The following is a 26619-nucleotide window of genomic DNA, read 5'->3' as shown; positions in this document are numbered from 1 at the left end:
TGAATGTGATTGGAACTGCCATTTCATGTTTTTCATTTCAGCGACGGCTACGAAAGCCATCTGATACTCAGACGTCAATGTACCGGTTGGGCATCAAGCAACCTCTTATTTACATGAATATAAATGCGACAGCGACGAAAGCCGTCTGATGCTCAAACGTTAATCTTCCACATGAATGTAAGTGCGACAGCCACGAAAGCCGTTGATACTCAGACGTCAATCTACCACATGAATATAAGTGCGATAGCCACGAAGACGTCAATCTGCCAGTTGGGCATCAAGCAACCTCTTATTTACATGAATATAAGTGGTTCCTTGTTAGTGATAGTGACTAACAAAGAACTGTTGTTCATGGAGTTTCTGGGGCTATGGGTGGCTTGTCCAAGCCGTTGATGTGATGGCCCTTTCGACTGCTGCTTATTCGTTCGATTGGTTATTCATAGTGTGTCGACGATCCACAATGAATATCAATGATCTAGCTCTTGATGAAATTTGAGCTTACTTTTGAAAAATCAAATGGTGTACAAATGAAATGATTCGAAATATATTCGAAAGTTCATCAAATTATCTTTCCAACGGGTACAAAATCACTTAAATCAGAATGTAACGAAGGAGTTATGACCGTTTTCGTTGGATCGAAGATCTATAGTGAGTATCGGCGATCGTCACTGAATATTAGTGATTCATAATTAATATCGGCGATGCTCACTAAATATTAACAATCCACAATTAATATCGGTGATCTATAATGATTATATTTATCAGCAATCTACGGTGAATATCAACGATCCACCGTGTAACATTCATTCATTACGACATTCTCCTATCTCAACATTCATCAATTATAACGTTGATTATTAATGATCCACCATGAATGTTAGTGCTCCACCATATAACATTCATTATAATATTTGTTCATTTTGATATTCATCACATTCATCTATTACAACATTCTTATATTTCAAAATTCTCCGTTAAAATATTTACTCTCTTCACAAACTCCCAAAATTTATTAAAAGAAACAATTATAAAGAGAACCACTATACCCTTCTCACTTTTGCAAACTCTAATCATTAATATAGAAAAGAAACAACACACAAAAGTTACAATTATCTTAACTTAAACCTAACTTTAGCAATCATAGCTTCTACATCAGAGAGTAGTCGAAAATCTTCAAAAAAAAAAAAAAAAACTCAGAAACTCATTAAAAAATGGAAGAAATGACACCGAATACACGTCGAAAGTTCACTAAGTGGATGCCATGGTCCCCCCCCTGTAAAAATAAAATTTTTTGTAAAAAAAAATGCTAAATGGTTTTCTTGCACAAGGGACCCATGTATTAATCACATCTTACATCTTCTGTTTGGCTCACTAGACTATTTTTTAGCAAATCCAAGTTGTCCACATGAAAAAAGAAAATAATTTCATGCCATATATCTAAGTTTGATGGTAAACTTCATCAAGAATGGACTATACTGGATAAAATAGTTCAAAATTAACTTACAACATTAACGCAATTATGGGCCACATACAATTTTAAATTTTTTATAACTTTATTATGAGTTCACAACTGCCAATTAAAATGAATAAATAAAATTATCTGAGAGATAACCCTAATCGTTAATTTAGTAGGGTCTACACTTCATCTAAAAAATAACTCTCCACCTTCTAGACAAGCCAACGCAGAGGAGGGGATGCATTAAAAATCTAGGGCCAACGCCTTTATTACATAGCTAACTCTCCACCTTCTAGACAAGCCAACGCAGAGGAGGGGATGCATTAAAAATCTAGGGTCAACGCCTTTATTACATAGCTTTTATTTACTGCCTAAATGGAATAAGCACGCTGAGTGGTCCACTGATGTAAACCGCACATCTTACGGAATCTATGCTAGAAGGTCCACATTAAGAAAATTAGGCTGAGTGGAAGATTGTAGGCATAAGTAGATAAATTATGAGTGGAAGATTGTCTATCTGTAGATAAATTAAGAAAAAGAGAAAAATTCCAATGGCTCGAATTCATCTTTATAAATCAAAGGTTCCGATTCTCTTGACGTCTGATCATGGAATATGGACTTTTCAAATAATCACATCACTCAGAACGTGGCCTCAGTAGAATGAGTTCCCTTAGCTCGCGATGGCCCACGTAGCTAAGTGTTGCGATGATCAGAATCGTCCATTATGATTGTATTCTATCTGAACCACGTAGCTGAGTGTTGCGATGATCAGAATCATTTTTGGGATCGAGCCATAAAATGATCTGTAAAAATGGATGAACGGAAAGGATGAAACACATATATCATGGTGGGGCCCACAGAGCACCGACCACCAGCAACGGGGCTGGTGTCAGGGGGAGTAGCCAATCCGTTCCCGTAACTCAGTAACCTTATGAATGCGTTGTACATCCACACCGTCCATCTTCATATATATATATATATATATATATATATATATATATCATTATGTGTACGTTATCCCAAAACAGAAGAAAATCTAAATGTCCGGTGGACCAGACCATTGGAAAAAGTGGTAAATGACTGTTAAAAGCTTTTTTGTAAGCCACAAAAGTTTTAAATCAAGCTTAATCTTTGTTGTTTACCTTCATCTAAGCCTGGTTAATCTTATCAACAGATTTCATGGAAAATAAATATTATGAATATGCTTTATGGTGGGCCCTAGAAAGTTTTCAATGGTACGCGTTCAATCACTACCATTGCTTATGGTTAACAGACAGTCTAAATCAACTCACAGGTGTGGCCCATCTAATCAGCGGATCAGCTTGATTTTTGAGATGAGTGATCTTCATGATGGGGCCTACAGTTTTCATGGCATGGATGTTCTACAAAAGGTGGTATGTTGGTAAGAAAGATAGGATAGCATGACAAGTTGTCCATCCTTATACTTTAGCTTTGAAGCCCACGACGTCCGACCGGGCTTTTGCTTACCTCTTAGCCCATGTCAGTTGAGTGGGGCCCACCCAATCTACAACCACACATTAGTGCAAATCACAAAGAAGTGGCCCATCCTAGACACCAATAAAAAAGAGAGCATGGGGCCCACTTGAGAGAGAGAGAGAGAGAGAGCTTCTTTAAACAAAGCAATTCACACACAAACTCAACAAGCATTAGGATAATTACAGGCTTACAGCTTAGCGTTCTGAAATCATGGGCTATCGGAAAAGTTCAATTCAGCAACTGGTGTTTCGCTGCTCCATATGCGACGGAAATTGCACGACGGAGATTGTGAACGGACTGCATGCAGAGGGTTATCCGTCACACGTATTAGATTGTAGGACGATGCCCCGAGCAACGTCCCTGCGACGGGACCCACAATGTACACCCATATCCCATGGTATCTCTTGCTTGCAATTGCGGGGCCTAAAGTCCTTGCCGGGTTCATCGATCCTCCTGAGATTGGCCTAAGACGATTCGATTCCGGATTAATCATCATGTTTCCAAATATTCATAATTTTTCTTATTCTAGGATGTGTTTGGTTGCACCAAATATCATGAAAATTATTAATCATGAAATTTCATGATGTTTGGTGCAACCTAAGAACCCTTAAATTGTGTGGTCATTTATTTGATTTGCTTCTTCTAGAGAAATTGGTTGCATTTATGGCATGTACTAATATGTGTGTTTGAGATCCAGGAGGCCCAGCATTCCCTTTGGGTGGCCCAAATATCAAGCTGGTCGAATTATCGGATGGGTGTGACCACATAAATACTCTTTATTTTTCTGGAACCTAACTCGTAATCTAGATCCAAAAAGCCAATGAGTACCTGACTGGTAACCAGAACCGATTGGATCTGGGTCGAAATCTTCAGGAACTAGACCTAGCCTAGCAATGCCCAAACCTAGATTGGATATGGGTACTTAAAGACCCAACTCAAACTTGGTTAGCTTGGATGAAGGTACTATAGGACCCAACCTTACCCCGACCCATTGACTGCCCTAGATCGAGATGGTCCTGATTACCTAAAATGTTAAGGATTGGGTACAGATTGTGACAAGATGGGAATGAGGTCAGGTCTATTTTTGGGTGGTTCGAAACCAACCAACTGGGTTTGAGGTAGGCTGGGTCAACTTTGAGACGATTAAAACCCAAACCAATTAAATGAATTTTGTGATAAACCGGCCCATCCAATATCAGACACATATCATTCGGTAAACTCATAAATGTGACAGTAGGTTGGGTTGGCCTGTGGGTCAATTGGTCCAGCCAACTAATGAGGCAGGTTCGTATTAGAAATGTGGTCTGTTAAAGTAGATGGGTCAACCTAACCTGCCCTGACCATATAGGTTATGGATGGACTGAGTCCAGCCCAAAAACCAGGACAAACTAATAAAAGATAAGGATACACACATACATATGATGTATGCATACGTGGGATTGGTATACCTTTAGCTTGATACTTCATTCTTGAGCCTGGGTTGGGTCATGCCAAGCAGATCAGGTAAGGTCAGGTCGAGTCTGATCCATTTACAATTAAATACAACGGCTAAGATTGGGGCCGGTCGGGCTTGATTACTTTTAATTGGGTTGAGTCGTGCCATGGAGTAATGGGTTGGGTTGGGTCAAGGGAATTTTTGTTATTTGAGAGAAAAAAGTCGCTCTGTTAGTTGGGCTTACCCGCCGAGGATCGAAGCTATGGTAACTGCAGAACCAACGGCAATCCCTGCAAGCTCACCCACCTGTTTTCAAACGAGTAAAACACAAATGATCATGATTTATATATTATTTATATTTAGAAATATTTAATAGTACTCAGAAAAACTCGGATGAGTTTTCAAGAAACTCGACTCAACTAGGTGTTTTTAAACTATGGAATGACTAAACAAGCCCTTAAGAGTTTTAAGGAAATTACGGCTTTGGTATCGGTCGCAACTGCAGACGTGACAAACATCATGGAAAACGTTACGACTGTCTCCATCACCAGAGCTTGAGCATCTGTTCCAGTAGGAGTTGTGGTCCCCACATTAGTTATGGGGTCCAGCAGCTCGAGAAGTAAAAACGAGGCAACCAATGATCCTGTTAGCTGAGCTATCATGTAGAAAGGAACCTGCCAGAGAAAATTAAATTAAATTAATCAGCATTTATTTCTCCCTACCTATGTGTGGCACTCATGAAATGTCCGGTCAGTCTAAAAGGTGGGGTCCACCACGAAGATCAGCCGTACTGATTTTCTGAGGGAAGCGGATTGGCCGGTGTACCTCACGCCAGCTATATAGCTGCTGTATTGACGTCAGCAAATTTTGTGGGTCTGATCATGATGTATGTGTTATATCCAAGCCGATCCATCCATTTAGCGAGCTTGTCTTAAGGCTTGAGACGAAAAATAAGATAGATCTAACCATCAAGTGGACCACACTGCAAAAACCAGCTGGGGATTGAACGTCTGCCATTGAAACCCTTTTGGAGTCACGGAAGTTTTGGATCACGTGAAAATCATTATCTCCGCTGCTATTTATGGTGTGGTCCAGATGATCTTTGGATATGATTCACTTTTTTTGGATAATGCTCTAAAATGAACTCTAAAAAGAGATGAACGGTGTAGATATAATAAATACATCACTGTGGGGCCATGTAACTTTGATCTCCTTTGAACCGTTCGTACAACTCGGAGCTCGAGGAGCGTCAGTGCTCGTCTTCGCACGACACGTACCTACAGCAGCTATATAGCTGATGTAAGGTACACCAGCCAATCCGCTTCCTTTTCTGAGTGCCTGTGTATATGGGACGTGGACAATTTCGGAGTGCCTGTGTATCAGGCGCCATAAGCAACCGAGTATTATATAATTATTCGCATAAAAAATTAGCTTATTTTATTTTATTTTCACGTTTGATGCGCTTTCGAAGTCCCTGTCCGACTCCGAAAGCCAGAAAAGGCCATCTCACCGCACACCGAATCACCGTCAGATCAACCAACGTCTACTGCGAGCCGTTCATCCGATTCCCCTACGTCACTATATCGAATCAGCAACTTTTCCCCCCTTAAGCCGGATTCCAAATTCTATCAAATCGAATTTTCTTGAAGTCCTTGGAAAGCGAGGTGTTCGGCCGGTGGCTGAACCGAGAGTATCCATCGTAGTCACTCTCCCACGGCGGTTCGCTGACCGTTATTTCGTTGGGCCGCTACAGATCTCAACCGCGGCGATCCTGATGAACGATCAGGATCTTCAACACAGGAAACACATTGTAGATGGTACTTCAGAGCGGGTACAACACGATGATGGCAGAGCCACCACTCCAGGGTACACATGATGCAGTGTGATTTGTCATTCAGACCGTCCATCTAATAAACTATACTATGGATCGAACGGGGTTCAAAATATGTAAATCTCTGATGATCATAGCCATGTGATGATTGACCTTGAAAGCAACGGTAGAAAACAGAAAAGATTAATGGGTTGATATGCAGTGCAGGAAACTGACATTAAGTCTGTCCAATCGATGAAAATTTCGATATTAGCGCCATCCATGGTAGGGCACACTAGATGAACGGTCACGATTGATGAATCATGTAGAAAGTCATGCCGTAGACAGATGGCTCTGCCATCTTGAGGGTTCAATCTTACGAAGTGGGATGGAATTACCGACACGTAATGATTACATTGTGTCGGAATTGTCGTCTAATCCCATGGCTTGGATGCCATCACTTCGTGTTTGGGTAACATATTGGCTACTCATCTTGCCACTACTAGTCGGTGCTCGGTGGGTCCCACCATGATATGTCTGTTTCATCCATGCCGGCCACTCATTCTTCCATGTCATTTTATAGTATGAGCTCAAAAATGAGTTTGATCCAAATCTACGTGAGCCGCATAGTTGGCCCTAAGAGGTTTTTAATGGTGTAATTCAATCACTATTGTTTTCCCATAGTGTGTGGTCCACCTGACATTTATATCTACCTCATTTTTTAGATCAAGTCTAAAAATTATATTTCAAAATAGATGGACAGCATAGATAAAACACATACATTATGGTAGGGTCCACCGGCTATACGAATTCGAAGTAGGATTGCATATACCCCCTACTGCTAATTCCAAGATGGAGCTTCACAACCCATACCTCATGCGAGTCCCAGATAGGCGCTGCAAGTATCTTAAAACCCACTACCACCGAATCCCATTAGCCAAACGCCCCCGCAGGTCTATCGGAGTTGGGCACAGATCAGTCCGACGGCATCTTAGCAAATGTACGCACAACCTCACTTGTGGCAAGTGAGGCCATGGCTGGGTGATTCATTCCATTCGGACTAATGCTTCTGCTTATCAGAAAAAAACCCAATATCAGGACTTTCTCATGTTGTTTTTGCATTTGCGTTCTTAACCGTCCAAACCTGGTCCAGGAATTAATAGTTTAAGAATATATCATCAAGGTTAATTTGATCCATAGTCTATCCATGGTGGGAGACGAATGGCCAATGGTCTTGATTACAGAAAAATGGGCCTTACTTTCCTGAAATGGAAACCCACGTGTACTGTACAAGATGCGGTGCGATGATATCATAATAAGAAGTAGATTCCTAGGATATTGCACCACCATTTTGAAAGTGGTGAATGGCGGTGACTGATCCTCCACATATCGGGCACTCATCTTTAAACCAACATAATCTTTGTGTTTGGATATCCAGACCATCCAAATTATGGGACACACTGTGGATGAGGCAAACCCTAAAAAGAGATTAATTGAGCAAACCTAACCGTCCAATTGATGGCTATAAAATGGATGGTTAAAAGTTAAAAAATAAGTGGTCCTAATTCCAAAGGTAGAATCAGATACCAAACGATAATCTTTTCATTGTAATTTTTGGATGATGTTCCATCCAAAGTCGGTCAGCGATTTGGACGGTCAGGACTTAATTAGAATCTAAGAACATGATGTGATTATTCTTCACGAAAACGGATAGACGCGTGCGTACCTGTTTCCAAGGGAAGTGCCGGATAGCTGCAAAGGCAAACGTAACCGCAGGATTCATGTGCGCACCCGAGATGTGGCCCACTGCGTAAATCATGACCGTCACAATAAGCCCACCTGCAATCGATGCTCCCAGCTTTGGAACTGCTTGTTGGCTGTTTACACTCAATGCAGCCGAACCACAAGTCACAAATACCAGTAAAAACGTTGCTATTGTCTCTGCAAGAATCTGCGGAAAAAAAAAAAAGTACATGAGCCAAATTCACCTAGACTTGCATGAGATCAGATACGTTCATCTAATGGACCTAACCAGGATTGTCTGTACCCAAAAATAAAAAAACCAGTAAATTGGATCGTTCTGATATAAATCAGATGAGTAACATTCCTCCATTATAATGCTTAGGAAATCCTGATCAGAGTTTTTGAGTTGGCGTTGATCTATAGTAAGAAAATAATCTTCCTCACACCGGATCATTTCTAAAAAGAAAGGAAAGTCAAATAAATAATGATAGTGGTTAGAAGATTGCAATTCCTTTATGAAAGAAAGAAGACCCTTGACGCAAACTAACAAATCATTCTATCTGATTAAAAAATTTCAAACTCTTTAGAGTGTGTTTGGTTGCACCAAATATCGGTTTTTGATGAGTTGCCGAATTTTAACGGTCTTCGTTCTCTTCCTCTAAATCATGAGGTGCGCTTGGACTATTTCCGTTCTGATTGTTGCTTTGCCGACATCTCGGACGCGGATTTCCTGCTAAAGCCTTTCGCAGCAAGTTCCTGCTGGGAACCCAGGTGGGGTCCACCATGATGTTTGTCAGAAATCCACCCCGTCCATCCGTTGTTTGAGCTCATTTTAGGAGATAAACTAAAATTGAGAAGTATACAAGACACAAGTTGGCCGTAGTAAAGGAAAAGGAGGTTAGAGAAATTTCCACCGTTAAACCTCCCTAGGTTCTATAGTTATGTTTACATGCTATCCATACCGTTAATAACGTCATTTGTATTGGGATGAACTGAAAACACAAACAAATAGCATGATTCAAACTTTTTTGGGGCCACGAATATTTCAACTGTGGACGTTTAATTATCATGTTTTCAGCCCACTTGAGCATCGAATACAGTTCATTTTTGGCCTCATATCCTAAAATGAACTCAAAAAACAGATCGACGGATAGGATTTCTCACAAATATGACAGTGGGCCCCACCTGGGTTCCCAGCGCAGGAACCTCCTGCGAAAGGCATTCGCAGGAAATCCACGTCCAGATATCTCTACGGCATCTCTTAATAGATATTTGGTGCAACCAAACGTGTCTCAAGAAATTAAAAAGTTGCATTCAATGCAAAAGAAAAGAAACTCATAAAACCAAGCTAACATGTAAATAGAAAGAAAAGAGAAGAAGCGGGAAATATAGGAGAGAGAAGAAGAAGGCCAAAAGAGAAAAGGAACCTTTTTGCAAAAGCCAGGTGGGTAATGCTTCTTGTAGAGTTTCGAGATGTATCCGAGCTTTGGATTTTCGGATGAATTTCCATCTTGTAACATGTCATGGATCTGGTTTGTGCTCTCATGCATCGAAATCAAAGCCATTCCCTGGCAAGGACAAAATTGTATTTGCAATGAAGGAGCCGGCTACTTATTGTATTGAAAACTCTCTCTCTCTCTCTCTCTCTCTCTCTCTCCGGCTACTTATAATATTGAAATCTCTCTCTCTCTCTCTCTCTCATATATATATATATATATAATGCCTGCCAACATACTACTTTAATTGGACATCAGTATCACTAAAATGGTAGGCTCCATGAAAATCATTCTTCTCGGGAATCAGGCTGATCCACTAACTAGGTGGGCCACAAGTGTATGTTGAGTCAGCCCCATGTCCGTCGATTGATTCCAAAGTGTTGCCCACCTGATGAACAGAACGGCCTGATTTTCTCCCGCGTGATTTTCATTGTGGCTGTCCTACCTTTTCCACGGTACTGATTTCCTGTACAAGTGGCACTGTGGCCAAAAAGATTGTAGGTACCTCAAGCTGTGGTACATTATCTGCAAGTGGTGAGTTCTCCCGGGCGTGGCTTGGGTGGATCCCGGGAACGGATTGGCTGCTCTGTGGACCCCACCATGATGTATGTGCTTCATCCATTCTGTTCATTCATTTTTGAAGATCATTTAAGGGCCTGATACAAAAAATGATAAGAATATAAATCTCAGGTGGACCACATCATACGAAAACAATACTGATTGGATATCCACCATTAAAATCCTCCTAAGGCCCACTGTACTGTTTATTTGACATCCAATATGTTGATTAGGTTATACAGACCCAGATGAAGGGAAAAAACAAAGATCAGCTTGATCCAAAACTTTTATAGCCCCCCAAAAAGTTTTTAATGGTCGAAATTCATTCAACACTGTTTCCTGTAATATAGTCCACTTGAGATTGGGATATACCTCATTTTTTCTCTCATGCAATAAAATTATCTAAAAAAATAGATGGACGGCATGGATGAAACGCATACATTATGGTGTGGGCATAAAATGATCTAGAAAAATAGATGAACGGCATCGATGAAACACATACATCATGGTGGGGCCCACAGAGCACCGATAATGGCTGGTGGGAAATCGGATTAGCTGCTGTACCGCATGTAGAAGAGCCTCGCAAAAAAGTTCATTTATTATATCTACACCTTCCATCCATTTCATGAAATCATTTTTGGGCATGTGCTGAAAAAATGAGTCATATCCAAAGCTAAAGTGGACCACATCAAAAATAACAGTAGGGATAATAATTTCCACCTTTAAAACATTTGTAGGGCCCGCCATAATTTTTTCCTCCATCTAATTTGTCCATAAAGTCACACCAACATGGATGAAGTGAAATTAAACATAAGATATACAACACTTCTGTAACCTCCGAGAAAGCTTCAATGGTAGACGTTAAATCTCTCACTTTTTTAATTCAGTGTGGTCCACTTGATATTTAGATCTACCTTATTTTTGAGCTCAACTCTTAGAATGATTTCAAAAAAATGTGTAGACGGTTTGGATATAACATGTACCTCATATTGGGCCCACAAAACTTAGCCACATCGACACACCAGCGAGGTCCCGTGTGCGGTACCCCAGCCAATTCGCTCCCGCTCCCCCATCGAGGTGGGTGAATCCCTAACTATAAGGCCCACCTTTTACGTATGTGCCTTACATCCGTGCCGTACATCTGTTTTAACAGCTCATTTTACGACATGATCTCAGAAATAAAGTAGACCCAAATATCAGGCGGACCAGTGGTGATTAACCATTAGAAGCTTATTTGTGCGGTCCCTTCATCCACGTCTTTATGACCTTATCAACAGGTTGGATGGAAAATAAACGTTCAGGTGGCCCCAAGAAGTTTTTAATGGTGGGTATTCAATCACCAACGTATCCTGTGGTGTGGTCATCTAAGGTTTGGATCTACTTTGTTTTTGGGATCATGCCCTAAAATGAACTTTTGAAACTGTTGGGCAGCGTGGATTTAAGTCACATACGTCACGGTGGCCCCCACGATCCAGGGATCCACTGAAGCCGCACCGCCTTCTCCCCATGGCAGGGAGTTCTGGTCCGAGGAATCTGCACCACTTTGACAAAAATTACCCTCATCATAGGAAAGATACTTTTTCTTGTGTGGGGCCAGTACCATTTATTTATAAATAATATCTAATCCATCCAGGTTTCCACCGCCATAAATATTAAACGCCTAAATCGGATTGCGTATTGAGCCACGAAGTAGGCTCTCATCGTACTGAGTAAACTCATTGGGCCGACCTTGAATGTATGTGGTCTATCCACGCCGCCACCTATCCGTTTTTCCATCTAATTTAAGTGGTTGAGCCCAAAATTGAAGCATTTGCACAGGTCAGGTGGATCATACCACAGGAAAAAGTGAGGAAAATGATTTCCAGCGTTGAAACCTTTCTAGGCCCCACAGTGATGTTTCTTTGTCATCTGACCGGTTTATAAGATCATACGGATATGGATGAAGGGAAAACACAAATATAAGCTTGATCCAAAACTTCTGTGCCCACAAAAACTTTTCAACTATTGACATTCAATTCAATCATTTCCTATAGTATGGTCCATTTGAACATCATATATTCTTCTTTTTTGAGATCAAACCCTAAAATTATATGGTAAAATGGATGGACAGAGCGGATAAAATACATAAATCATGGTGGACCTCACAAAGTTGTATGGTGTAGCGTGTTACTCACTAGCCCAATAATTAGTGGGCCACACCACCCCGAAAACCTCTAAATTTATGTGGTGAGCTACCTGATAGTTGGATGGTTCATATTTTTTGGGTTCCCGATTTCAAGGTGGATTCAAAATGTTAAGCAGGCTGGATGTAGAGGTGTACATGAACCAGGCTAGCTCCGGTTAGCTCGCTCGACTCGACTCGAAAAAGCTTGATTTGACTCGGTTCGAAGCTGAGTTCGAATTGTCTCAAGCTGATTTTTTGAGTTTAAAAATGAGTTCAAGCTGAGTGCGAGCTGGCCCTAGCTCGACTCGACTCGGATCGAACCCAGCTCGAATCGAACTTGGATCGAACCAGTTCAGTGACTTGGTTACTTTGATATTGATGTTGCTCACCAAGTGTTTGATGAAATGACTCAAAAAAGTGTGGGTGGTGCAAGGAAGGTATGTATATGAAACCAACATCCTTTTTTTCTTGATTTTTATGTTGCTTAAAAGGTGTTTGATAAAATACCTGTAAAACTATTATTATTGTCTCAAATACACTGAGATTTTGAAGGTGTAGTCCAGGTGTTTGTGAAAATGCTGTAATAGCGAACTCGGCTCGATCTTGGCTCGATATGGCCCAGCTGCTGACTGAACCGAGCTAAGGTCAGCTAGTAGCCGAGCCGAGTGGAGCTGAGGCCAAGACTCAATTTACTCCCCTAGCTCGAGGACATACACTGTCGCAGCCCCATGCGTCTGCAACGCTACTGTACCAATAGACCGTGTGGGAAAACCAACAAAGTGAAGGTACTTACAATATTCCAAACATTTGGGAGTTCTTTACAATTTTCAGAAACCAGAGGGGAGGTATTTGCAATTATCCAACACCGTTAGGGGGCTAAACGACAATGTCCACTTGTCACAATTCACAAATTCACGTCAACTCCGCCGTACGGCTGGATAAGATTCCTGCCGATCGAAACCATACAAAGCATGGAACCGTACACAACTCTTTGAACATGTAAGATTTTCGTGCCCCAAATCAGACCATCCATATAGTGGTGGGCCTCACATTAATTGGTCATAACCCAAGGATGGTGCTGGAAAAATAATCCTAAATGGCTGATTGTGTTGTCCACAGTTTAAAACAAAGAACAGTTATAAGCGGCTATTTGACACTTTGTATCTGAGTGCATTTAAGAGGATTATTTTCCCAAATTCATTAGCCTTTGTATGTTGGGTGGTAATCAGAATCAAAGGCATTTGAAATACATGTCGCTTTATTGATCAACGGTCTAAATTGCCCTAAGAGTTATGTGATCAGGTATACCAGTGGGCCCCACTGAGTTGTGATAAATTCGGAAGTTCATGTAAGGGATGAAGTGCTAAAACTGATACACATCTAGAGGAACTAGGATTGTCAAATTGGGTTGCAGGGCTCTGTGAGGCCCATCGTGATGTAAGTTTTTTATATAAGCTGTTAATCACTTTTCTCGTGTCATTTTAAGGTATGATCTAAACACTGAGCAAGGTACAAGGCTTAAGTGGACCACAAAGTGGAGATTTAATGTCCACCATTAAAAACTTCTTGGGAGCTGGAGAAGTTTCGGATCAAGCCAACATTTGTATTTTCACTTCATCCACGTCTACATGACTTTATTAATAGGTTGGATGATAAAAAACCATCCCAGTGGCCCTCAAGGGCGGGTGTCAGCTTCGTCCAGTGTGGCCCACTGGAGCTGTGGACCTGCTTCGATTTTACATACATACCTTAAAATGATACGAGAAAAGCGATTAACGGCCTGTATAAAACACTTAAATCACAATGGGCCCCACAGAGCCCTCCCCGAATGGATTACCGTCCGGGAAGGGGTGGACGCAATCCGCGTCCAGGGAGAGGAGTTTTGATGGTTTCAAACTCCTCTGCCCTCAGCATTATAAAACAGGGCTGGGTCTCCATGTCTGATGCACAGTTCGGTCCTTGCTATTGCTTACATTAAGAATGCTAACAGGTGTTATTCCGATACCCGTCGTAACGTTGGTACATTGGCCATTCGGAATGTTCATTGCCTTAACCAAAATCCGACATGCAATCAGCGAAACTCAATCAACGGGGCTATCAGATCTCACGTTTAGGCAGCCGGATTCCGGCAAAATTGACAAGGGAAAAACCCGATTGCTGCGGCAGTATTTGTCCCCTTCTCTCGGTTACAGAGGGTTTACAGAAACCCCATCAAGATATTAAATTTTTTTAAAAAAAAAAAAACAGAGGGAATATCAAAAAAGGGATGAAAGGTCCGCACCTCTGCCGCATATCATAGTCTCCCATATGTTTCTCCTTTCCGGTGCCGGGATCTACTAGGTATCAAAGCGGTTGTTGTTCTACCTCTTCTTATGGCGTGCGTTAGCATGGCAGCACCATCGATTGAGAATTCCAATGAAACATGCTGGCAACTATTTATTCCGGCGAGTGATGATTGCTGGATTTTTTTGACATATGGCAAAATCGGAATCCATGGTAACCGGCGACCAAATCAAGCTCAAAATGAATAAATAACTCCCATGGATGCCTGTCCATTGTTCGAATTTGGCATTGGCTGCCATATTCTAGCTTGGATCGCGTTTCCTGGCCGACGATTGCGGCTGAAAATCGCTGCCTTGATCGCCACTTTTAATCGCGTCTGTTTTCCGGCGTTATCCTCAGCCGTCGTTGAGAGCAGATCTCCACCTCCATCCTTGGCTGGAAAACTCGATGGAAGCTAGCCTTCAGGGAGTTGCGAGGGCGGCTGGTTTGCAGTCGGTTAGGGTTAGATATTTCATAAAACCCCTCTTTTTTGTTTTGAATGAGAGGGAAGGAGATTGGCTCGTGTACCTCACACCAGCTTCCGTGGGTCTGATCATGACGTATGAGTTAACCGTCCGTCCATTCTGCGAGCTCGTCTTAAGGCTTTGAACGAAAAATAAGACAGATCTAAATATCAATTAGACCACAATGCAAAAAACAGTGTGAGATTGGACTTCTATCATTGAAATTCTTTTTGGGGTCATGGAAGTTTTGGATTAGTATGATTTTTTTTTTTTTGTCTTCATTCATGTATTTTTTACCTCATGAACAGATTGGATGGTAAATAAACGGTTATCGTAGGCCCTACAAATTTTTTACCGGTGAAAATCATAATCTCCGCTGTTATTTGGGGTGTGTTCTAGATGATCTTTAGATATGATTCATTTTTTGGATAATCATCTAAAATGATCTCTAAAAATAGATGAACTATGCAGATATAATAAATACATCAGTATGGGTCCATGTAACTTTGATCTCCTTTGAATCTCGATGAGCATCAGTGCTCGTCTTCGAACGACACGTACGTACCTACAGCAGATACATAGCTGCTGTGTGGTACACCAACCAATCCGCTTCCGAACCAGAGCCTACCAAGAATCTGTTTCTCTTAACCGGGCTCGTTTTAGCCATCCAGTGGGAACTTGACTGGGCTCGTTTTACAATAGATTTGTGGGTCCTGTTCACAGATATGATGAATGGCCCAATGCTCGTTCCAAATCTTGTGTTGTGGCATATTTGTGGAACCTTTCTCATGATCATCCAGCAGGCCATACATGCGGGGCTATTTCAGACTTTTAGCGTGGGCTGATTTTAACTTGCATATTGGGCTTAAATTAGGTCCATCTGCAATGTTATATAGCTCATTCTAGGGGTCTATCTGGCCATTCACCTAAAGTGTCACCTCATGGGGCCACTTTGGTTAAGCCCAATTAGACCATGTAACTTAAACCAGGTGATGGTTTAAATTTATTGCCTATTGGTTGACCATTTATTGATTATGTATGGATCTTCTCTTTTAAGCATGTTCATGTGCCTTTACTTAACATCCGGACCATCTATTCAAGTCACAATGAGTATACAATCTAGTTCATTTACTAGATGGACAATAATGAATATGGACTTTTCATCATGTGGATATTAAATATTGGATCTGACATGTCTATCTTGTGAACACTGATGTAAGGATCCAATCATCCATCTAAATCATTTCATGCCAGACTTGTAATGCTCATTGATGATGACCAGATCACACAAAGTCTTGATTCGGCCCTATTATGGGCCCATTATCCATTCTTTAGGAGTTGATATATACCGTTGGAATGAGGAATATAAAACTCACCCGTCTGTTTCTCTCTGAGGTTCCTCAATTCTCTCGACAATCAATATCGACAGCCTTATGGGCGAAATCAGACTAATTTATATAATTAATCCATTGAGGGCATGATTAAAATCGCAATCTCAAGTCAAATTTTGTGGGATTGAATCCGGTTGTGTTAGCCACTATAGTGACCTTAATTGGTGAAAATCTTCACAAATCATAACTTGTGACACTGGGAATTCAGTTATAAGATTGCATTCATTTGCATTCATATTTCATACGAACAGTGATGAAAACACAAACGATCACAGTTTGACAGGGGCATGAACGGGGTGAAGTAAATAATGCTAGTGATGTAAAGTTGAAATACTCATCCTACCCGCAGGTGTTGAGTGTCTCAGATTTACATAATTGGCATCACTTAGCTTCATGTTCAGGAGAGTCACTTACATATTATCACTACCTCCCACAGGAGGAGTAATGATGATGTAACCGACTCTCAGCAAGATCGGATGTTTAGGCCCATCTTCATCCTGAACATTTCAGCTAAAAACCTCAAATCAATTGAATTGATTAGTTTGCCTGATATTTGATTTTAATTCATGAATTGTTTTAAGTAAACAATTTGCTAATGTGAGTATATTTTGCAACTAGTTAAAATTTCAACTCAAATGCATAACTCAAATGTTCAACAGATAGAGGCCATAGAGACAATTCTAGGATGCTTACATTTGAAGATTACTTCAGAAAATTTTGAACCGTCAAAATCCTTTGAAAATAGTTAGAATATTGATCTTGTAGCCTCAGGACATGTACCTGAACATAATGGGAAAAAAAAAATATGGTTCTAACGAGGGATCCTCAGGACCTCACAGTCCCCCAGGTTATCCAGTTGTAAACCAACCTGGGAATGGATCGAGCCGCAAGCAAGCTAAAGGTAATAATTACTTCTTTTGCAAGAAGTTGGGCCATCAAAAGAAAGATTGCGTAAAGCATAAGCAACGACTCGTAAAAAATGGTAATAATTCTGTTATAGTCTTTTTTTAATCTAATTAACTAATGTGTCGATGAATTCTTAGTGAATAGATTTGGAAACCACTATTCACATATGTACTTCTATGCAGGACTTACTATAGACCGGGCCACCAACTGATACAGAGCGCTCAGTATACGTGGGCAATGGTATTAAAGTTGACGTAGGGACAATTGGAATCTACAGGCTTAAGTCAGATCTGGTTATTTGTTGGATTTTGTAGATACAAATTGTACACCTTCTATACGGTACAATCCTCTATTTCTCGTTTGGATAAATTAGGATATTCATGTTAATTTGAGAATAAATGATTTAGCATTTACCTTAATTCAATTAAAGTTGGGACCGGCTCTATGGTGAACAACCTATACCAGCTAGACTTGACTGTCTCACTGTAACACCCCGTACTTTATAGTATTCGAGTGTTACCATGTAATCTAATTTAGTATAAATACAAACATAGCTTAAGTGAACATTCACGTTCATTATAGCCTAAATCCAACCGTTGAAAACAATCCCTATCCATATATTAAGCTATCCATCCGTCGATTTCCAAGATGGATCATCATGCCATTAGAGAGACCTATTTTTAGGATCTGAATTTCATTGATGGATAAAATCTAGCCGACCATTTTGGATTTACAACCCTAAATTATGAAATCTATCGTTCACCAAGTTTACAATGTTCCATAAGATAATTCATCATTTAAAAACATAAATCGGATTATCTAGTTTCATATCCAAGTCTCAAATCACACCTAAACGTTCTTTAGGATCCCTAGGGTTATCGATAGCTAAGTTACAGTCAATGCAACTGTCGAATTGTTGGAATGGCAAGGGAATCGAGAATTGATATCTAGGCGTTCATGTGGTGTGGCCCACTTAAGAGTTAAAATGCTTTGAGAATTAGATGCACAAGTCCTAGATTTTGACCTACTGCAAGGACAACTCTGTTTAGAAGTAGGCCTTACGACTTTAAATTAAAATAATAATAATTTATAATAAAGTAATAATAAAATTAATATTAAAACTATTATTTGGTTACTAAGGTATTATGAAGGCCTTGAACATACACAATGGCCCATTAGTACCTTTTAAATGTTGATAATCAGATTGAAATTAATCCAACCGTCAGATTGTTATAATAGACACTTGAAAATCATAATTCAGTTGGTAGGGCCCACCTGAACGTTGGATCTACCTGATCTTTAGTCAGAGGCAGTGGTTGGGACCTCCAAAGAGAATGGATGGGGCAGATTTTGTCTAGCATCAATATGGACCCCAAATTACACAGGGCGTGTACCGAAGTACGTGTACACTATGGTGCACCGGACCACCGTTCCAGGTCAAACGGGTTTGACCCGTGTTTTCCCGCAAATGGGAAGAAACTTCCCTTTTCTCTTGTTTTCGCCAGCGAACGGACAAACATCCCTGGTTTTGATCGGGACCCACATATCAGGGCCCATTTTCATGATCTGAACCGTCCATCTGGTGAAGACGTATCTTCTGACCAAACCTCACATAATCCCACACCTGGGAGAGCATGTTCATGCACACGATTCTTGATATAAACAGACCTACAAGCACACTATTTTTCAAAAATGAAAATTGTCTCCGGGCGACAGGTTGGCGATCCATGTGAGGGGTGTCTGGAGTGATCTGGATCGTCCAAACATACCCATCTCAACCATCTGTAGCTTCACACAGATTAGGGCTCTGTAAGAAAATCGACGCAGGTCTCTCCCCATAATTTTAAAAAACCAAAAAGCGAGATTCGATCCAGGCCCTCTAATATTCATTTGACGGCTCTTAGGGAATTTAGGGCGTGATATAAGGCAGACGGATGGGATGGCAACCAGTTTTCTCTGGTTGTGGCGGCCGCCAGAAAATCGAGCCGGGAGCTTCCGATCTCGAAACCACCATGAGAGATTCGTGAAGCTTGGATTCTCTGAACTCGAAAGCTCCATATGGCCTACCTGGACCTCCCACAAAGATCAGTAAGAGAATGACGATCCACATCCAAATCCGCCATTAATGACCACCTTCTTCTTCCTCGTCATTCTGTCACACCAAGTCACCTCGAGTCGGGGCGGAATCAGGTCATGCCAGGGGATCTGTTGGGCCTCCAGATATGCAGAAAAGCAAAAAAAGAAAATGGGAGAAGAAAGAAGATGAGAATGAGAGAATGGAATCGAGCTGGTGTCGCACTACATCGTGACTCGATGCCGAGTCAAGCCGTACGAGCCGGATCGTTCCTGGGCGTTCAGTTGTTGTTGCTGGACCTCCAGCAAATGGAAAGAGAAGAGGAAGAGAATAAGAAAGAGAAAGAGAGAGCAGGTTGTTGCTGCACTCACATCAACTGCGTGGGCATTGTTGCTGCCGCACTGAACTGGGCTGACTTAGTGGCTGAGATCTGACCCGACAGAGTTGCTAGAACGAGTCCAGCCATACTGTCTGGTCCATCCAAGCTTCTTACTGAGCATTCCCAGTGGTGGAGATAGAAAGAAGAGGGGAAATGAGAGAGCTAGAGCTGCCCTCTACTGTGTTGCACTGACTCGACCCAACTGAGTCACGATTCGAGTTGTGAATCTGGTCAAGGCCTGGGCCAAGTTGGGATTGTTCCTGCCCAAACAATATGGGAGACAAGAGGGAGAGAGAGAGAGGAGTGGAGGGAAGTCGAGAAGAAAAGAGAGGAGAAGGAGAAGGCTATTTAGCCAAACCGAGTCAACTCACTAAGTCAGGGGTTGACCCGAATCCCGAACCATTTTGGGGCCGTGCTCAGTCAGCAAACTTGTTGGACATGTTTGAGGAAAGAAAGAAAAGAAGGGAAAAAATGGAGGAAAAAGAAGAAGAAGAAGATACAGGAAAGGAGATGGGGTGCTACCTAGTTAACTCGGTTCAAACTCACCCGAGTCACAAGTCTGGGCAGAGTTAGGACGGGTCTAACAACCATTACTGGACCTTTTCCCAGCTAGAAGGGAAATGGAGAGAGAGAGAGAGAGAGAGAGAGAGAGAACCGACCAAGTTGGGAGCCCGACTTGTTACCGGGTCGACTAATGTGAGTCCACGCTTTTTCTCCGTATCGAAATTCTTTCGATTACAATTAACATTGTTGCCATTTCTATCATTATTAGGATTGTTAATATTAGAAATGAATAGCCGTTAGTAAATTATCTATACTGATATTAGTTATTACATATAAAAAATTATCATTATTAAATATTAGTGTTTTATTTTGTCATTATTAAATATTATCATTGATGTTAGAGCATACTATGTATTTTCATCATAATGATTATTATTGCCACATTAGTTAATATTAAGTATATTATTAATATCAATGTTTATTTTGAAATCATTAGTATTATTAGCATTACGATCGACTATAAATCAATTAGCATCTAAATCCTAAAATATAAGCATAGGATTAAGTTCTAGGTTGAAACTCTAATTCTACATCAAAACTCTAAAAATAAGTAATCCAAACCCTAGGTTATAATCCTGACCATAGATAGTTCGTATGACCTTGATCTAACCATACGATCTCACAATTTATGGTAGGATTCAACTATAAGGGCACATGCACTTCTAACAACAATGTAGGCGGTTCAAAACATCAGGTGATGATTTCTTCCCCTTTAGCTTTTCATTTTCTCATTAGCTTAAGTAATAGTTTTTTTTTTGGATTGATAATTGATATATTTATCTTATAATTACATGTGTTGGTTGTTGGAATTGAATGCTAGATTACATGCTCAATATTTATCCTGCATAATTTCTCATGTTTGTGAATTACTTGTGTATTGCTTATAGAATTTAAACTGGTACATAATTAGTGAAAAATTCCACTTGTAAATGTACACCCATACTTGGGATGTAACTTGATTGGTTGTGATTGTAATAGACCTTCGACTTAATAGTTACTTGAATGATGGTTTAAATTGAATATTAATGTGGGCCTGTCATCCAGGGGTTGTTGTGTCTAAGTGGTTTTCGAAGATGGTCTTTTATCGCATAGTTTTTTATATTTGCCTTATGTGGCTTAGTTTCGATATTTACCCTATGTGGCTTAGTTTTGATATTCGCCCTATGTAGCTTTGTTTTGGTATTTGCCCTATATGGATTCGATGCATTATTTTGTGCAACCATGCAATGACAAGCCCCATATACTAAATATGATTGACCACTAGTCGATGAGTTCCATTAAACATCTTAAGGTAGTAGCCTCATGAGCCAATGATGGTGGTATGAGACACTATGCCTAAGTTGTCAACCTACGCTGGATGATGAACCCCCCATAGTGACTTTTGAGCTTTATTAAACTGGCTAGTTATAAATGGAATAATGATGGTTGGGCTAATCATGCATTCTTAGCATACGTATAATGACAAATGGCTAATTCTGGATGTTATATCACGTGTCTATAGGATTTAATTGAGGTATCGTTTCGCTAGCTCCCAGACCATCGACTATTGACCCACCTTCGATGAGTTTGGCACTACGTATGTACTATGTACTTTCATTGGTGACCGACCACGAGCATGAATTTTGCCCAAAAGCCAACTGGATGAGCATCCTCAGTTGATGTGCATTCATACATACATGCATTTAATAAGACTGCATCATGTATTGCTTTGTATGCCTTGTTATGTTTTTATAACTATGCTTACCTAATGCGGCAGTGTGTAATTTTGAGGAGAATTCACACTGAGCTGGCTACTCATTCATCGAATATATAACCGTACAGGTAGCACAGGTGGCCCAGTCGATATTTATATTTATATTGATGAGGAGCAGGGTGCAATTGTCAAGGATGCATGATTGTATTGCTAAGAGTTGCTACAGTATTTTACAGCTCAAGATTAGTTATAATTTGTTTTGCTTCACATGCGATAATATTTTATTTTATAATTGTAAGTATTGGGACATTAGTTTGTATAAGTCATTATGGGTAGTCGCTCGTGTAATTTGAATGTATATGCAATTTCCTGTATGTTTGGTTTATTCTTATTCTGCTAAACTGCTCACTCTGAAAAGAAATACACACACACACACACACATATGGAATTTAGCTATCCTTAAAGATTAACACTCGAATTTTTGAAAAATGAATCATATACTCGGGTTCCAAAAACACGGGGCGTTACACTCACACGTTTATAATGTCAATGGCTTGTATGAAAATAAAACAAGATCTAAACGTAAACTAGATTGCGAGAATTCCATCATGTTGTGGCACATGCGATTGTGTCATATATCTCGTGAGAGATTAGACATGCTTATGCGAGAAGTATTCTTCATTCTCTACACTTATCCGACTATAAAATGTGCATTGATTGTATAAAAAGAAAACAGACCAGAATCAAAAAGAAATGTGCAACAATGAGTGTACGACTACTAGAGGTGATACATACAGACATTTGTAGACCATTCCCTACGGCATCCTGGAGTTGATACAAATATTTTATTTCTTTCATAGATGACAATTCTCATTTCAGGCATCTTTATCTTATTAATGAAAAATAAGATGCCTTAGATGTTTTTAAAAATAAAAATAAAAATAAATCTATAAGGCTAAAGTTGAAAATCAACTCAATAGGAGGATTAAAGTTGTCAGATCTGACCGTAGTGGGGAATACTATGGTAGATATGACAAATCAGGTCACAATCCAGGATCATTCGCTAGATACCTACAAAATTATGGCATTGTCGCTTAGTACACTATGCCTGGTACTCCATAGCAGAATGGTGTAGCTGTAAGGCATAATCACACCCTTATGGATATAGGGCGAAGCATGATTAGTAATTCGACATTGTCAGAATCTTTATGGGGTGATGCAATCAAAACCGCAGTTCATATCCTTAACAAGGTCCCCGACAAGGCTGTAAGTTAAACCCTTTTTGAGTTGTGGAATGGAAGAAAGTCAAGTCTCCGATATCTGCATGTTTGAGGATGTCCTATTGAAGCTAAAGTTTATAATTCGCATAATAGAAAGCTTGATCCCAGAACCATAAACTATTTCTTTATAGGATACTGGGAAAAGTCTAAAAGTTATCAATTCTACTGTCCTTCCCATTATATCAAGATCGTTGAGATTGAGAATGTCAAATTCATTGAAGATACTGAAAATAGTGGGAGCACAAACATTAAAAACTTTGTATTTGAGGAAGAAATGACTGTGACTTCGGTCATGGTCACTCAAGATCACGTGGATATAAATGTTGTAGTCGATCATACAGTTACTACAGAATACCATGTTGAACCTCACATACAACCCACTGATGAGGAAAATAAAAATTACACCCAACAAGTTGAACCATTAAGAAAATTCGAAAGAGAGAGAAGACCTGTAAATTGAGACGATTACATCATATACTTACAGGAACACGAGTTTGACATTGGGATGAAAAATGATCCTGAATCCTTTGCACAAGTCATACAAAGTGTTGATCCTTCTCGTTGGTTTGATGCCATGAAAGATGAGTTGAAATCCATAAAGGACAATAAAGTATGAGATCTTGTTGCGTTACCCTCTGGAATAAGGTCGATTAGTTCTAAATGAATATTTAAAACCAAGCGGGACTTCAAGGGTAATGTCTAAAGATATAAAGTTAAACTTGTTGCCAAGGATTTTAACTAATGTGAGGGCATTGAATTTAAGGAGACTTTCTCATCAGTATCTAAGAAAGACTCATTCAGGATCATGATGGCCCTTGTAGCTTATATAGATTTAGAGTTACATCAGATGGATGTAAAAACAATATTTCTCAGTGATGATCTAAATGAGAATGTATATATGTTACAATCCGAAGGTTTTATAACTCATGGCTCAGAACATTTGGTTTGTAAACTAAAAAATCCATCTATGGGTTAAAACAGGCATCACGACACTGGTACCTAAAGTTTTATGAAATAATTTCCTCATATAGCTTTATAGAAAACACTGCAAATGAATGAATCTATATTAAAATCATTGGGAGTAAGTTCATTATGATGATTTTGTATGTTAATGATATTCAGTAAGCTAGCAATGACATTAGGATATTGAGCGACACCAAGAAATTCTTATTTCAAATATTTGAAATGAATGTCCTTGGCGACGCCTCTTATGTCGTTGGCATTGAGATTTGCCGTGACAGATCTCGTGGATTGCTTAGCTTGTCATATAGGGCCTACATTACAAGGATACTCGAAAGGTATGTCATGCAAAATTATGCTTATGGACAGTCACCCATTGTAAAGGATGGTAAATTCAGCCAATTCCAGTATATCAAGAATGATCTGGAAAAGAATTGAATAAAGGAATTTTTGTACGTGTCGATAGTAGGGAGCATCATGTATGCTCAAGTCTGCACGCGGCCGAATATTGCCTTTGTTGTTGGAATGTTGGGCAGGTATCTATTTAATCTAGGAACGCAGCATTGCACAACTGCAAAGATAGTGTTACACTACCTAAAAAGGACAAAAGACTTCGGACTCACTTACAGGAGATCTAACCATTTGGAGTTGGTTAGATACTCAGATGCAGATTATGCTGGCTACGTTGATACAGTCAACTACAACCTCATCCACCATGAAAGTTGAATTAATTGCTTATCATAAGGCATCTAATCAGGCATTATGGTTACAACATTTCTTATCTGGTTTGCGGGTACTGGAGCATACCCTGAAACCATTAAAAATATTTTGCGATAATTCAGCCGTGACTTCCTTATCTAGTAACAACAAGTACTCATCAGGGTCGAGGCATATCGACATCAAGTATCTTATTGTAAAGAAAAGAGTTCAGAATCATCAAGTGTCTATGGAGTTCATCGGCACTAAGCAGATGATTGCAAATCCACTCACTAAATGACTCTATCACGCCATTTCAGAAGCATATAACATTTATGGGAGTCATTGATCCTACAAATGTTTTCAGTTAATGGGAGTTGAGCGTGTTTTTTTTTCCACATATATTAAAGAGATCTCATTTAATAAAGTTGTTTGATGATTCTGATATAAAGTTAAGTTCTACTTCTCTCTAAGTATGCGCAATATAATTTGAGTAAGTAGAACTGGGAGAATGTAATAATTTTATAAGGTGGGTCTCATTGATCAACGGTCCGGATTGTCTTAACGGTTGGATAATGTGATCAGGTATACCAGTGGGCCCCACTAAGTTGTGATACATTCAGAAATTCATGTAAGGGATGGAGTGCTACAACTATGATACACACACAGTATTCTAGATGAACTAGGATTGTCAGATTCGTGTGGAGCCATAGGGAGAGGAGTTTTGATGGGTTTCAAACTCCTCTACTATCTGCATTATAAAACAGGGCTAGGTCCCCAACCAACACCACCAACAGAAGTTACAACCCCATCATAGCTTCTCTAAATGTGTAATGAGAGGAAGAATCCAACGATCCTATCTACAACAATAACATCTCAATCAGGTACGCCATGTATTCAATATTCTTGATCTTCATGTCTGATGTGCAGTTCGCTACTTGCTATTCTGCATTAAGAAAACTAACGATACATACTTTTAATGTGTTTTAAAATCCTATATTTTTGTTGTGATTTGACTATTATTCACTTGTAATCAAAGTAAAATATTTTTTTAAAGGTAGAAGAGCCACAAGTATAACAAAAGTATAGCTATTAATTTGTAGTACACATTGCATGTTAATGATACATCAAAATAATTTAATTATCAACTATAATATTAAATTTACATCAATAGAATGATCTGTATTGTCTAAATTGGTCATCTAAATGAATGGATAAAAATTGTGAGTCACTCATTTGTAGGCCATTTAAAGCTTGGATTGTCCTCTTTTTTGTTAAAGTATACATTTCAATATGTTTATTACAATCATTCAAAAAATATTAATGTACATTAATTTGGAATATACACATGAATATTTTTAGGCCTTTCGCACCGTCCAAATGTTGGTCATCTAAATATATGGTTAAAAAATGTAGGTAAGGCGCTCATTTGTAGCTTATCTAAAGCTTAAATTGTCCTTTTTTTGTGTATATATATATTGTTGATGCAAAAATCTGGTCGTCCCTCCTGATACCTTTGGGTACCTGCACAGGAAGAAGACAAAGGAGACCCTGGCTAGAGCAAGGGACCCTCCGATGCCAAAGTCAGGCTAGGAATCTGGGTCTTATAGTATTGAGGGGGTTTGAGAGAGTTTTTTGCGTACCTTTCATCTTTGGAGTCTCTCATATTTATAAGAGAAGGAGGATCCCGCCGTATGGGGATTCTTTCCCCATATTTTGGAGATTTGATTT

General features: G+C 39.8%; 1 protein-coding gene and 1 long non-coding RNA gene across 2 annotated transcripts; both read right to left on the bottom strand.

Annotated features, from left to right (window-relative positions):
* Window positions 1-3065: 3065 nt before the first annotated feature.
* LOC131251739 (aquaporin NIP2-1-like) lies at window positions 3066-10086 on the bottom strand. The gene is made up of 6 exons (XM_058252659.1): window positions 9943-10086; window positions 9369-9509; window positions 7925-8149; window positions 4868-5062; window positions 4633-4694; window positions 3066-3417 (listed from the first exon to the last, which is right to left on the bottom strand). Exons 1-6 carry the CDS (start codon window positions 10066-10068, stop codon window positions 3162-3164), a joined length of 1005 nt encoding a protein of 334 aa, XP_058108642.1. The 5' UTR covers window positions 10069-10086; the 3' UTR covers window positions 3066-3161.
* Window positions 10087-10526: 440 nt separating this feature from the next.
* LOC131251740 (uncharacterized) lies at window positions 10527-15005 on the bottom strand. Its single transcript, XR_009174023.1, has 3 exons — window positions 14668-15005; window positions 14441-14519; window positions 10527-10574 (listed from the first exon to the last, which is right to left on the bottom strand). It is a non-coding gene; the product is annotated as an uncharacterized LOC131251740 (long non-coding RNA).
* Window positions 15006-26619: the final 11614 nt, after the last annotated feature.

The sequence above is a fragment of the Magnolia sinica genome, chromosome 7 (assembly GCF_029962835.1).
Source record: "Magnolia sinica isolate HGM2019 chromosome 7, MsV1, whole genome shotgun sequence".
Lineage (NCBI taxonomy): Eukaryota > Viridiplantae > Streptophyta > Magnoliopsida > Magnoliales > Magnoliaceae > Magnolia > Magnolia sinica.
Note: the sequence above shows the minus strand (reverse complement) of the source record. Positions and strands in the feature narration are given on the sequence as shown.